The following is a 13670-nucleotide window of genomic DNA, read 5'->3' on the forward strand; positions in this document are numbered from 1 at the left end:
AGGTATTGTGTTCACATGAAACACTTCACAGCATAGCAGGGACAATATTTACTGACCCAAATACATAACGTATCCTTTTCATAAAAATATGCAACTATTTTCTTTACTTATTCAAATGTATGCTGCTCATTTTGTTCGCATAAACATCAGACAAAAAAAAAATATAAAATAACACCGCCAAAAGCCACCTGCTGCATCCAGTGTGAAAAAAACCATCCAATACGAATGTGATTTCAGTCTGGCACTGTAAAAGTGCTCTCATAAATATACAATTTCAATGAAATATCCACACAACTTTAATACAAAAATAACTAGATCGGCAGAGGGATTTTCGGCAATGCTCAAAATAGCTTTGATTTAAACAAACAATACAAAATTATGGCTTATTGGGTCACTGGTTTAAAAAAAGAGCTTTTGTGGGAATGCAGCAAGCATCTTTTGAGACAGTTCTTGTGTACACAGTTAATGAATCTGAATTATAATACATAAAACTCAAAAGACATCTCATTTGCTGCTTTCTCATTCATAAGACTTCGCTATATATCATGTACAGTAAGCACATCAAAGATGTTGCCTGACTAGGCCTATGGAGCAGAATTAGACGCTTTACATAAAATTCAGCAAAAGAAGCTTATTATTAATAATGCAAACCTTACAATTGATCCAGTTTTTATCAGCACATACTGTATGGTCTGATTTCATTCAGTTTAAGCAGAAGTGTTAAGCTTAGTAAAAGGAATAATGGAAAGTGCGACTGGCTCCAAACACAGATTGCGACATTAAAATGCTTTTTGAAATAGTGTACTGATGTAACCTCAGGCTAAACAGAAAACATGTATCACTTCCATACTTGCATTCATCCAGTACAGAGTTTCTCTATTGCACCTATTCAGTATCTAGAACCTGCAATACAGTTCCGGTTCTTCTCATACAGAACTCAATTTGTAAACCTAAAAATTTAAAGGAATAGTTCTGCCAAAAATGAAAAATTGCTAAAAATGAACTCACCCGTGGGCCATCAAAGATGTAAATGTGTTTGTTTTTTCATTGAAACCGATTTGGAGAAATTTTGCTTCACATCACTTGTTCACCAATGGATCCTCTGCAGTGAATGGGTTCCGTCAGAATGAGAGTTCAAACAGCTGATAAATACATCATAATTCACACGATATTGTGAAGCAAAACGTTGATTGTTTGTAAGAAACAAATCCATTATTAAGGCATTTTAACTTTAAACCATTGCAATGACTCTCATTCTGACGGCACCCATTCACTACAGAGGATCCATTGGTGAGCAAGTGATGTAATGCTAAATTTCTCCAAATCTGTTCTGATTCAAATTTTCCCTTATCAATACTTTTAATTATATTACGACCACACAAATCCATAAGGTCTCATATACAATCAAACACACTGCATTGGGACACATTACATGATATTGATATTGAATTTTGACTCCATCTGCTTTCATTTGTTTAATTACAAATGAAGTCATGGAAAGCAGCTTTATTAATCACGATTGTCAATTTGGATCTTAAAGTAATATGCTTTGAGACGAGATGGCATTTATAAGAACTGATTAAAAAAAAAAAAAACACTTTAATTAAATGCTTAAACTCGTGAGCTGGCCTGCATACATCCTTTGAATATTTCCTGGTTATAGAATTTATTCACATAAAGTATACAGTATTATTTTAGAATATGTATTTATGGGAACCTGAGAAAATATGTTATTCATGAACTACCTGAAATAAAGACTTTTTTTATTAAAAGGTTTAGTGTTATGTTTTGTTTTTCAGCTATGTTAATGGTCCATAATTAACACTGATAAATGAATAGAACTTGTTAATAATCAATCAGTGGCTGGTAAATTTATAAGTAATGTGATTCTTGTTTGAGTTTAATTGTAATGATAACAGTCTGTCACATTCTGGTGTAATGGGAATGGCTCAAGTCAAAAATATATATACAACAACTGTTTGAAAGTTTGGGGTAAGTAAGATTTAATTTTTTTAATAATACTTATATTCAGCAAGGATGCATTAAATGTAGCAGAAATTTAAATTGTAAATAATTACTGTTCTTTTGAACTTTCCATTCATTGATGGTTTCCACAACTGAGAAGCACAACTGTTTTCAACATTGATAATTATAAGAAATGTTTCTTGAATATCATATCAGCATAATAGAATGATTTCTGAAGGATCATGTGACACTGAAGGCTGGAGTATTAGCTGCTGAAAATCCAGCTTTGCCATCACAGGAATAAAACAGAACAGCTATTGTAAAATTTAATAATATTTCACAATATTACTTTTACTGTATGTAGTAGCAAATAAATGCAACCTTGCTGATCATAAGAGACTTCTTTCAAAAATATAAAAAAATCTTAAACCCAAACTTTTAAACGGTAGTGTAAAAGGTCAACAACAAAAAAATATTTGAATAATATGGAGTGGTCTTATGCCAAAATCAAAAAGCTTTTAGGAGTGGAAAGGATCTATCTTGTAGGAGTATCTCCATGGAGTATTTATCTGCTTTAATTCCTTATCTGGAACGAGAAATGAGTCCATTAAGCTGCCTTGTATGAATACTTGGATGGTGTGCACATAAATAGAGCTATGATTTAGCTTGTGCTAATTTTGAGACCATTATATATTTAACTACCACCTGGAATCATAATAGGTTTAGGTTTGAAATGTCTCAACTGAATGCCATGGGCTGAAAGAAGCAGGCAGTAGAAGTAAAGTTCTTTGTGTCGTTTCCCAAAGTTGCCCAGTTCTGAGACGGTCTGTTCCTCCTGTCATATTCACAGATTGGTTTGTTTGTTCGAGGCCCTGTTGGTCATTGACATGGAAGCTACAAAGGGCCTTTGAACTGGTTCCCAGAGAGATGTTGGCGGATGGAGGGTTTGGATCCTGCTGCATCACCGAGCTTACGCCACACCACCTGAACACACAAAGCAAACACACAGTTGGGTGAATCTTTTGACTACTGTATATGAAGTCTTGTAAAATGAGAAATGTCCACAAACTATTTCTTCAGTGCTATCATAAAGCATGTTCTGGAATGAAGATGTGGTCATATAATGTGTGATGGTATGGATTTTTTATATTGAGTGTGTGTCATGAATCTGGTCTATGAACTTCTGTTAACCCACCACCAGATGTCACTCGCTCACCACATGGACTCTTGCACCACACTAACTGTTGCACGCCACCTCAGACTACAATTCCCATCATCCATTGCACTGACGACACACACAGCTGATTGCACTGATCACACCCTACATAAACCATGGACTTCCTCGTCCTCTCTGCCGAGTATTGTATATATCACTCTCCTAGCGATAGCTACTCTACGGAGCCCACTTGGTTGTCGTAGTCTTGCCTTGCGTGTTTTCTAGTGTTTTGATTTACCCTTTGCCTTGCCATTCAGACTCTGTTTGCACCTCTCTTGGACTATTGCTCGTGTACCTGGATTATCTCTCTGCCTTGCCCTGTTAGATATTGTTCGCCGATCGTTGCCCTAGGATTACTCTTTGTCTTGCTTGTGATGTTCCTGTTTACCATTGTATGAACCTTGCTTGTTTTGTGACCTCGCCTTTGAATAAAGCCTTGCAAATGGATCCGCACGTCTCACGTTTTGTTCGCCCTGTTACAGTGTGTAATGATAATGATGATTTGAATGTTTGGATTCTGGAGACAAGCTTCCTAACAGAAAATGTCAGCTATAAATGTCATAATATAAATAATAGATTTTAAATTAAATCTTTAAAAAATAACTTCTATATCATTTTTATTTAAAAATTAACAATCTGAATACATAACTAATTTAGATGGAAAAGAAATTAAAAGACTTCTAAGCGAGAAGTGCTAAATATAATGTTCCAATTGTTTTTAACACGTCTTATGTATTTATTAGAGGGGAAGTTGAGAAAAGCCAAACCCCACCCCCAAAAAAATCTGGTAGAATTTTTTTTTGAGAATTTTACATTCTTAGGGAAAAGTTCTAGAAGGCAATATATATTATATTTTTTTAATAATCTATTTGTATATAATAAAGTGAAGAATTCCCAAGTTAAGCGATGACTCATCATACAGAATGAGCTTCTAAAAGGGGGGCTGGTTGGTTGGCTGGCTGGTGGGGACTAGGGACTAATTACGATCAGAAAAGATAGAAGCCCTTGTGCTATCTGAGATTTTGCTTTTGACAGGCTGAGGTTCTCCGTGCAGGAACAGAGCACAGGTCCCAGATTCCAGGGGCCCTTCAGGGAGCTGATAAACCTGCATTGTTTCAGTGATCAAGTTATTTTAATTGCACAGACAACTGTGTGGTAAACACTCCAAGGACTTTTGCCAAGGCCTCTCATTAAAGTGGTCTGAAAGTGGGTCTCTGTTGTGCAACTTTGAAACCGTGTCCTCAATCAAAACTGATGTAATTATACAAAGCGACAGGACAACAAACACATGGGAAAGGGAGCACAAACTTACAGCCCCTTTCTGTTAACAGGGTTTTATTAATGGACAAGAGGCAAGTAAGCTGTAGGGGGAGACAGATGGGAGATGTTTCTAAGTACTCACATTACACATCTCTCTGACAATGGCTTTCTCTTTCTCACTGAGATCCTCCTCGTAGTCCTCCGGGATCTTCCTGTCTAGGTTCTCGTGGACTTCTAATACCTACAAAGCAAATGAACAGAGGTGCTCCATAAATCAAGCAGCACTATTACTATGACTCATACTTAACTGACTTGAACAAACCACCAATCCTAATTATTTACACTTAAGTGCAACTCTTAAGGCACTGTTTGTGCAACAAAATGAATAATAAATCAAATCAACACACTTTTTACTGATAGACATTGAGGGACAACAAAGAGAAAAGAAGAAAGTATGTAAGGACAAGCAAGTATTGCTTGATTTTGCAATATGTGCAACACAATCTTACTTTCATGGCATGTACAACAGCCTCTGGTTTCTGTGCAGCTGGCAGGCACCCTGTGACGGGGGGCGGCAGATCACCTCCTGGCATCCGCGCAGACCCCTGTAGACAGATGGACACACATTCATTACGATCAAAAATCACTCATACTGCTCTCTCAGATTACCAGAAGTGATTCGAGCGCTGCAAAAGCCCATGGCTATTTCTCTGAGTCAACTCAGGCTCGAAATGGGTTAAAGCATCTCATTATAACTCATCTCTGCTTGGACCCCCTTCATGGGTACACATCAACAAAGAGCTCTTTCAGTGCACGGGGTCTAGTGAGCCCCTGTTTAGACACAGCCCTTTGAGTCCCATTCTAGCGTTAAATCCACAACAATTGAGCAGGCATTTCAGCACTGGGGTCGGGAGAGGACCCCTGGATGGAAACTGCGGCTCGCGTTTGGCCTGGGAGAACAGGACTGCGATGTTCACTTGCAGTTGCCAGCAGGTTTATTAAGGGCTAGAGCCGTGGGGACTTTACCCTGGACTGACCCGAGTACATCCCAAACCAATGGTCGCTGTCATGCGTTGGCCTGCAGCCTGATTAGAGAAGCCCAGGAGTCCCATGATTTATTCTGCATGGATTCATTTGCCAGTAAAAACCAAGCAGTACTCAAATATGGATTTTTCTAAAAGCAAATGCCAACATCTATTCAAGGCCTTCCAATTCAGTCTCATGTGGTAAAGTTTTATAAACTACATTGCAATTGAATTACTTGAAAATACTTAAAATAGAATGCAAATTAATAAGATTAAATAGTAAGAAGAAAAAAATATTCATAAATACTTCATACCCCTTTAATTAGATTTTATTATGAATATATACAGACAACTTCAACATTTCTCATTTTATCAGTTTATTCGCTATAGTTTAGAGGATGGTAATAAAATATTAGATAAAATATGAAATATGAGTGTCAGAACAGCTTTACATGTAGTCCACTGTATGAAGCATTTTTGGGGTATAATATGTTGCAGTTCACTTTATTTGGCTATCCTCACTTACATAAATGAACTATAGTGTCCTGCACCCACTAGTAAAAAATAAAACAATTTATTTCTGGTGTCTGAATAATTTTTGGTTTGTAATTAATATAAAAATCTAAATAATAATTATTAAACAAAAACAAATAATTTTGATTTTGAAATTTTGAAAGAAAAATATTCTATGCAATTACACAATTATTACATGCTGAAATGTCACAATGATATATTTAAATATAAAAATGTTCATATAGATACATATTAAATAATATAAATATATGATTATATTATGTATTAAATAAATTCACCGTTTTTACAAATTATTCACAGTTATTTTGCTTGTGTAGACTGATGTGAATATAAACAATTTAAAAACATTTCAGCATAAGGCTCTAATATAACAAATGTGAAAAAAATTAAAGGGTGTGAATATGTTTTCTTTATTAAAAATTATTCAATGCAACTCACAATATATTCTAACACACAGGCATAGTTACATTCTATTTACATTCCAATATGCTGGAATGGGCTCAGAATGCTACAGAATAGCCTTGCGTGCATTTATTCTGTTGACCTAAAAACACTATTTCATCAGATTATCGATTACTCAAAATAATCCATTAAGAAGCAAGTGGCATCTCCAGGCATTAACATAAAATAAGTGAACATCGCATTTGTTTGGAGCCCAGTTTTGAAGCCTTGCCATGAGGAACATCTGTGTGATTGGCTAGCGTGCCTAGTGCTGTCACAAACAGAGCAGAGGACTATAGATGCAGCCAAATCTAATCATCAAGATATTTCTATGGGCCTATCAAATCCTAGAACAATAATATTAGATATTCTGAAGAGCCTTACTAATGCCTCTATAAATTCCCACTGCTAATCTATTATCTGTTTAATCTGCAAAACCCATTGATCATAAACACCAAATCACAGACCATCCTGAATTAAACAAGTCCAGCGATTAGACCGCATGAATACCTCTGTGCATGCAACCTTACTTTGAAATGTGCAGCACATTTCAATAAAGAAGAAAGGAAAACATGGATGTTATATGTATACAAGTTATACTGCCATTAAAAAAACTAGCAAAATTAAAAGAAAACAAAAATGGCTGTAAAGATGTCCAGTTGTAAAGATCCTAAAGATCCTAAAAAATTATAAAGCAGCACAACTCTTTTCAACATTGATAATAATAAGAAATATTTCTTGAGCACCAAATCAATAAAATTATTTCACTAAAAATGATGGCTCCTGAAAATTCAGCTTTACCATCAAAAGAATAAATTATATATTAAAATAGAATAAATGTAGTATTTTACAACATTACTGTTTTTATTGAACTTTTGATCAAATACTGACCCCAAACTTTTGAACGGTATTGACTATATATTAATGTCAGAAATCATAGCATTTCCACACTACATTTTAATATTGTTAAGCAACTCTAAAACAGCACCAATCTGCTCTAAATTACCTCTCCTCAGGTAACCTATCGGCTTGCTTCTATGAACCTGATTATTGTTTCAGCAGCTCGCCGGCGCCGCTGCATTATTCAGTGCCATCTCCCCTGTGATTGAAGCGAAAGTTCAAACCAATGCTAATGAAGCCATGAGTTTGCAGACAGGGGTGAGACGAGCTGGGATAAAATAAGCGCAGCAGCCTCTGAGGACGAGACCCACGCCACTCTCTAATTGATTTCTCCTTCCTGTGGAAGCTGTCCCTCATATTAAAGTGGAGCAGCTGTGCTGTTTTGGCCTGTCAGAGCTGATGAGTGCACTGATTAGCTAAAGCACCAGGTTCGCAGATGACCTTTTTTGAGGATACGAGTGGAGGGGAATGATGATCATGATAATAATCTTATCTCAAGAGAAGAGAGGAAAAATAAAAGATACATATTCAACAGCATTCAGTTTCATCCCTTACAGCATCGTGGGCTTTGTCATTGGAAATATTAAACTAGGGTTGGCTGAATTGCTCCTATAAGGTCATTTTGAAGTTAGAAATGATATCTAAAACAAGGAACGGATCAGCACTGAAAAGTCTCCAGCAGATATCGGAGCACAACAAACCTCCTGCAATCCACAGGAAATGACCTATGAGCACAGCGTCTTTCGTTGTCTTCTGTCCTGCTTATTAAAATATAAACAGTTCTCATCACCCTACAGGACAAACATATATATATATATTACAAAATACACTATCATTCAAACATTTGGGGTCAGTAAGATATTATTTAAAGAAATCAATACTTTTATTCAGTAAAGACTTTTAGGTTGGTTCAAAAGATTTTAAATGAATATGCTTCTGAGCTTTCTACTCAAAGAATCATGAAAAAATGCATCACTTGCCAAACTGTTGATGATAATAATAAAAATAAGTTGACATTGAAAACTGGAGTAATGGCTGCTTGCCATCAGTAGTGTATGTTCTTGTAGTTTCACATATAAAAAAGGAAAAAAGCTTCCATCATAAAATTAGATGAAAGCAACTTCTGTAGTGATTCTCAAACTGTAGCCTGCAATAAATAAAACCGTGGACCTGAATAACACATTAACTCTTAATAAACAACTGAATTCTGATAACATTTATTTTTGATACTGATAGTGTTTCTGTTCACTTATTTCAATATAACGCTACTGACTTTTATGCAACAGTTGTTTTATTTCGTTCATTAGCAAACAGTGTGGTTTATTTCAAGGAAATATGAACAAAACAGTCTGGCAAAACTATTTCAGGATAGAGTATTGTATTAAACTGTACTGTATGAAGAGTGTACACAATAAAATGGTAAATACTTGTTCTATGCAGGTGGTCCACAATTTTTATGTTGAATTGTCTACTACCTGAAAAAGTTTAAGAACCACTGAACAACTCATATTCTTTTAAAAAAATGAGGAACTGTCCTCAGCAGGACTTTACTTTGTCATTCAGGCTGATGTTTTAAGCTCCTTGGCACGGGTCAATTCTCATCTGCTTCAACAAAGAGCCATGCAGAATCTTTAAACCAGCTGGAATTGCAACAGCTAATTGTTGTCAAATCTCCAAATCGGCTCAACATGACAAATCTTTTTAAGCTCAACTGTGATTTAGGTTTTGGCTCGGATGCAAAATAATGAGGTCATGTCAGATTTAATCAGCGGGATACGTACATTCTGTAAGGTGTCCTGAAACTGGGATAGAGAGGAGAGCTGGGACTCTGATTGATACAGGGACAGCCCTTTCCGAAGTGTCTTCAGATCTCCTATGTTCCCCTGCTGTGAAGAGAAGCAGAAATGTGTCAAACGCAGATTACTTGAGATAATTAGAAGGATTAACAGACAAATCAGACCCAAAAATGTTCCAGTTCTCTAGATGAATCAAAGTGGAAACAAAAAGGGATCAAATGTACAGTACACTATTGTTTAAGTGTTTGGAATCAGTCATTTTTTTAAATGAATACTTATTAAAATCAAAAGTGCCAGTAAAAAATATATATATTATGATACAGCATATTTCTATTTTAAATAAATTATGTTCTTTTGAACTTTCAATTAATCAATTTTTAACATTGATAATAAGTGATGCTGAAATTCAACTTTGCCATTACAAAAATAAATGCCATTTTATAATATATTAAAATGGAAAACAGTTGTTTTAAATTGAAATAATATGTCACAATATTACAGTATTTTTGATCAAATAAATACAGCCAAGAGACTTTTTTCAAAACATCAAACAAACTTTTGAACAGGAGCCATTTTACAGTAGAAGACTTATATTTATGCAGAGATATGAGAAATCCATACATGTCCAGTCATAAAGTCTGAAAATATCAGTATACATAGGTAGGTTATTTGTCATTTAATAGATGCCAAAGATTGTCTTGCTAAAGGGAATAAAAGCAAGAGAAAGTATTTATCAAATTCCTTCATGAACCAGAGCTCTTTGTGTTATCAGTACAGTTTTTTTAACCATAAAATTACCATGGTGATTCAGAGAAAATGAAAGAGCATGAATGTGGATGATTGCCACAGGAAATGTCATTAAATACCAGATTATGTGTGTTTCTAAAATGTCAGAAACCTATTAGAATTTATACGTGGATAGCAAACAAAAATGTATATGATGTATAAATCATGAACTAAAATATAAACTCCATAAATGAGTTTATTTAAAACATGAGTTACTTATAAACTTTAGATGTGGAAAAAGTGTAGATATCCATCCGTGCCACTAGAAAGATCCAAGACTGGGCGTGTGATTACAAGATAGTAAAGTATCAAAGCCTTTAACCCTCTAGTCTCTCTGAACACTAGTTGGTTGTGGATTAATGTCTAGTTGTTAACCAATATGGGCCAGTATACCATATCATGATGAGTCAGTAATTCTAAGGGGAGATTTCAATTGCTGAAGCTGATAACTTCATCAAACATCAGCTAATTATTATAAGCCTCTGAGTTGTGAATATGACTTAATTTGTAATAATGAGTGGTCATATACTGCCAACACAGAAACTGTCCAGACAGATTTGCTTCCACTTGCTTTACTCCAGATTTTTGGCATGGGCTGGACAGTCGCTGAGGGACCAAGAGAGCATTAACACAGCCACAGTGTTTATAAATACAGCTGCTGTCTGACCTCTTCTTACCATCTCCTCTGGTCTTCAGTGTTGATCAAGACAGCATTTAAACACTTAAAAGTGACAGTACTGCAAATCTCATTGTTTTTATCGGAAGAACATAAACCAAAACAATGATCGAGCTCATTGCTTGTGCTTTTGCAAAATGCACTCATTATGACTTAAAGATAAAGATTTAGCAATCCAAGCACAAGTAAACCACAAGAACACCTTCACATCTTCTATAATTAGGGGCATAAACCTGAAAAAACAACATTCGTAATGGAGCAGAATGTGCTGTCCTCAACATATCTGACTTCAGAGTGATAACAAAACCCCTGCAAAAATGTTTGCGAATGAAAAATAGATAGCGGATGGCACATGATATTATTTCCTGAGTGGTGATCTGAGAAGAGGGTAAAAGGTAAAAGAAAGCAAAGCAGAAAGCTCTGGAGCTGAGCGGTAATGTCAGTCACGCTTCATAAATAATGACCTAAGAAATTTAGCCAAAAGGCACCTGTCTAAAAACTCTTACCGCTGCATATTTGAGTGTCACAGACATGAAATACCAACTAAACAAGAGAATCCTTTTAAAAGGTCATGGCCTTTCCTACTTTCATACCATTCTAAAAGTTCTCTACACAGTAAATAATGAATGAATTTCCTCCATAGTAAAAGCATCTGTGTGATTATCCCCATTTTGTCTTTCTTGTCCCGTAAGCTGATGGCTGTTGTGTGCAAACAGCGCACAAAGGGATTACTGGAGCTTAATCGAGGTTATGAACCTTTTTCAGGGAAAAAGGGTTGTTACAAAAGTTTTCTGCTATGGCTACGTGTATACGTTGCGTAATTGTCTGCATGTACTAATAAAAGCTCTGCCAAGAAAACAGTGCCATGCAACACCCGATTGTACTGAAGGGTCACTCATATGATGAGAAATCTCATTTTCTGAAATAAAACATAAATATATATATATATATGTGTGTGTGTGTGTGTGTGTGTGTGTTCAACAAGGATGCAACACACACACACACGCTCAACAAGGCTGCATTTATTCTGCATTAAACTGATCAAAAGTGACAGTAAAGACACTTATAATGTTACAACAATTTCTATTTCAAATAACTGTTTTTCTTTTGAACCTTCAATTCATCAAAAACATCTTGAAATTATCATAGTTTCCACATCATGTGACTCAATGAAAACCCTATTAAGTTATTATTTAATTGTTAATTATTATTATAATAGCCCCTTTAAACAGAAAAGGTATCTTCTCAATTTTTTTGAATCAAACAACTTACTTAAAAGACTGGAGTGAAATGAATTCCCTTGTGCTCGCAATGTTCTACTGAGCATGCATAATTGAACACAGGTTTGACCCCATGAATGAGATCTTTGGCATGGACTGATGACCCTGCAGGTAACAACATTCTTCTCTTCTTAAGCCCTACATTACACAGCTAAACGCAGCTTACTATGTGGTTTACTACTTGCTTGGGGAATACAGTGACAAAGATCCATCAGCTAAAAGCCATGTAAATAAAACGCTCATATTTTCTAAAGTAACAGAAAGAATGCCTTTGATCAGCCGTTCTTGAACAATACAATACCCAGAACAAAGTACACAATACTTGCATATTCTGAGATATCGATGGAGGCAATAACAGGAAACTGAGGCTTCATACATCATCAGAGAATGAAAAATATGAAGTAGCATTAGAATATCAGAGATGAGTGTATGCAATTAAACTGACAGCAACTAGTCGCCTGTGCAGTCTAAATATATTGAGATGGATGTGCTATCTTTGACTAGAAATCTGGGCTCAGAAAATAAGAGATGAAGACCGTATGAAAGAGAAAATTGTTAGTGACAGATCTGTATCTTTGTCTCATATAACTGTCAGAGCTCCAGGGCCTTTTGTTCAAAGCTCTGAAAGTGTCATAATAAGAAATCAGAGTCCCATTTCAGCATCAAAGCTTAGAGATTCAGCCAGAGTTATACATGTAAGTCTTAGTGCAATGACATGCATTAAAGGAACAGTTCATCCACAAATGAAAATGTACTCAGGCCATCCAAGATGCAAATGAGTTATATCACTTGCTCACCACTGGATCATCTGAGTCTGCAGTGAATGGGTGCCGTCAGAATGAGAGTTCAAACAGCTGATAAAAACATCACAATAATCCACAAGTAATCCACACAACTCCAGTTCATCAATGAATGTCTTTTGAAGTGAAAAACTACATGATTGTAAAAAAACTAATCCATCATTAAGGCATTTTAACTTTAAACCAGCACTTCTGGTCAAATACCAGTCCATAATTCATAATAATGATTCTTCCACTCAGAAAGTCCATCCCCTGTTATCCTCTTACATCAAAAACCACCATCATATTTTCTTAGAACTGCTTTGGATGGCTTTGTAGGCAGTGCTTGATCTGAGCATATTTCTCTCCTGAATCAGATGAGTCAGCTTTTTCACAGTTGAACAGTTGAATTTAGATCTACATGACCACTTTCACTCTCTTTGACCCTCAGAATTCTGCTGGCTGATATATTAATATGTATATTTCTATATGAAAATGACCCAGTTATGATTGTTTAACCTCTGGATTCTGAACTAGGAAGGAAGCTTTGTGTTTCCATGACATGTACCTTACTATCACATTACCAACAGAGTTTAAGGAATAGACTCTTACCTGGGATAACAATTGCTTGTTGTCATCCTCTAAAATCCGGACTTTAGTCTCAAGTTGGCGGATGTAACTTGAAGATGAATCTGCACAAAGAATAGAGGGGAAAAAAGATAAATTAATTAGAAAATTTGGAAACTGGCAATTTTGTATGTAGAACATACATCACATGAGCTATAATGTAAAAGTTTGGGTCAGTAACTTTTTTTTAATGTTTTTGATATAAGTCATGCTGTATTTATTTGATCAAAAATACAATAAAAATACTAATATTGTGAAATAACAGTACAATTTGAATATTTGAAATAATTTATCATTCTAATGTTGATTTGGTGCTCAAGAAACTGTTCTAATTATTATCAATATTTTTGTGAAATTTCAGAATTGTTTGACTTCAAAAGTTCAA

General features: G+C 35.4%; 1 protein-coding gene across 1 annotated transcript in view; it reads right to left on the bottom strand.

Annotated features, from left to right (window-relative positions):
- Positions 1–870: 870 nt before the first annotated feature.
- The window catches only part of LOC306850306 (coiled-coil domain-containing protein 85C-A-like), a 36590-nt gene continuing 23790 nt past the window's right edge, over positions 871–13670 (bottom strand). The window contains exons 2-6 of the mRNA XM_079385872.1: positions 13271–13350; positions 9123–9227; positions 4951–5046; positions 4584–4682; positions 871–2949 (exon numbers count right to left, since the gene is read on the bottom strand). Of these exons, the coding sequence (XP_079241998.1) occupies positions 2860–2949; positions 4584–4682; positions 4951–5046; positions 9123–9227; positions 13271–13350 (470 nt within the window). The 3' untranslated portion in view covers positions 871–2859. The remainder of the gene's footprint in view (positions 2950–4583; positions 4683–4950; positions 5047–9122; positions 9228–13270; positions 13351–13670) is intronic.

Source organism: Barbus barbus, assembly GCF_936440315.1.
Source record: "Barbus barbus genome assembly, chromosome: 30".
In the NCBI taxonomy this organism is placed as follows: Eukaryota; Metazoa; Chordata; class Actinopteri; order Cypriniformes; family Cyprinidae; genus Barbus; species Barbus barbus.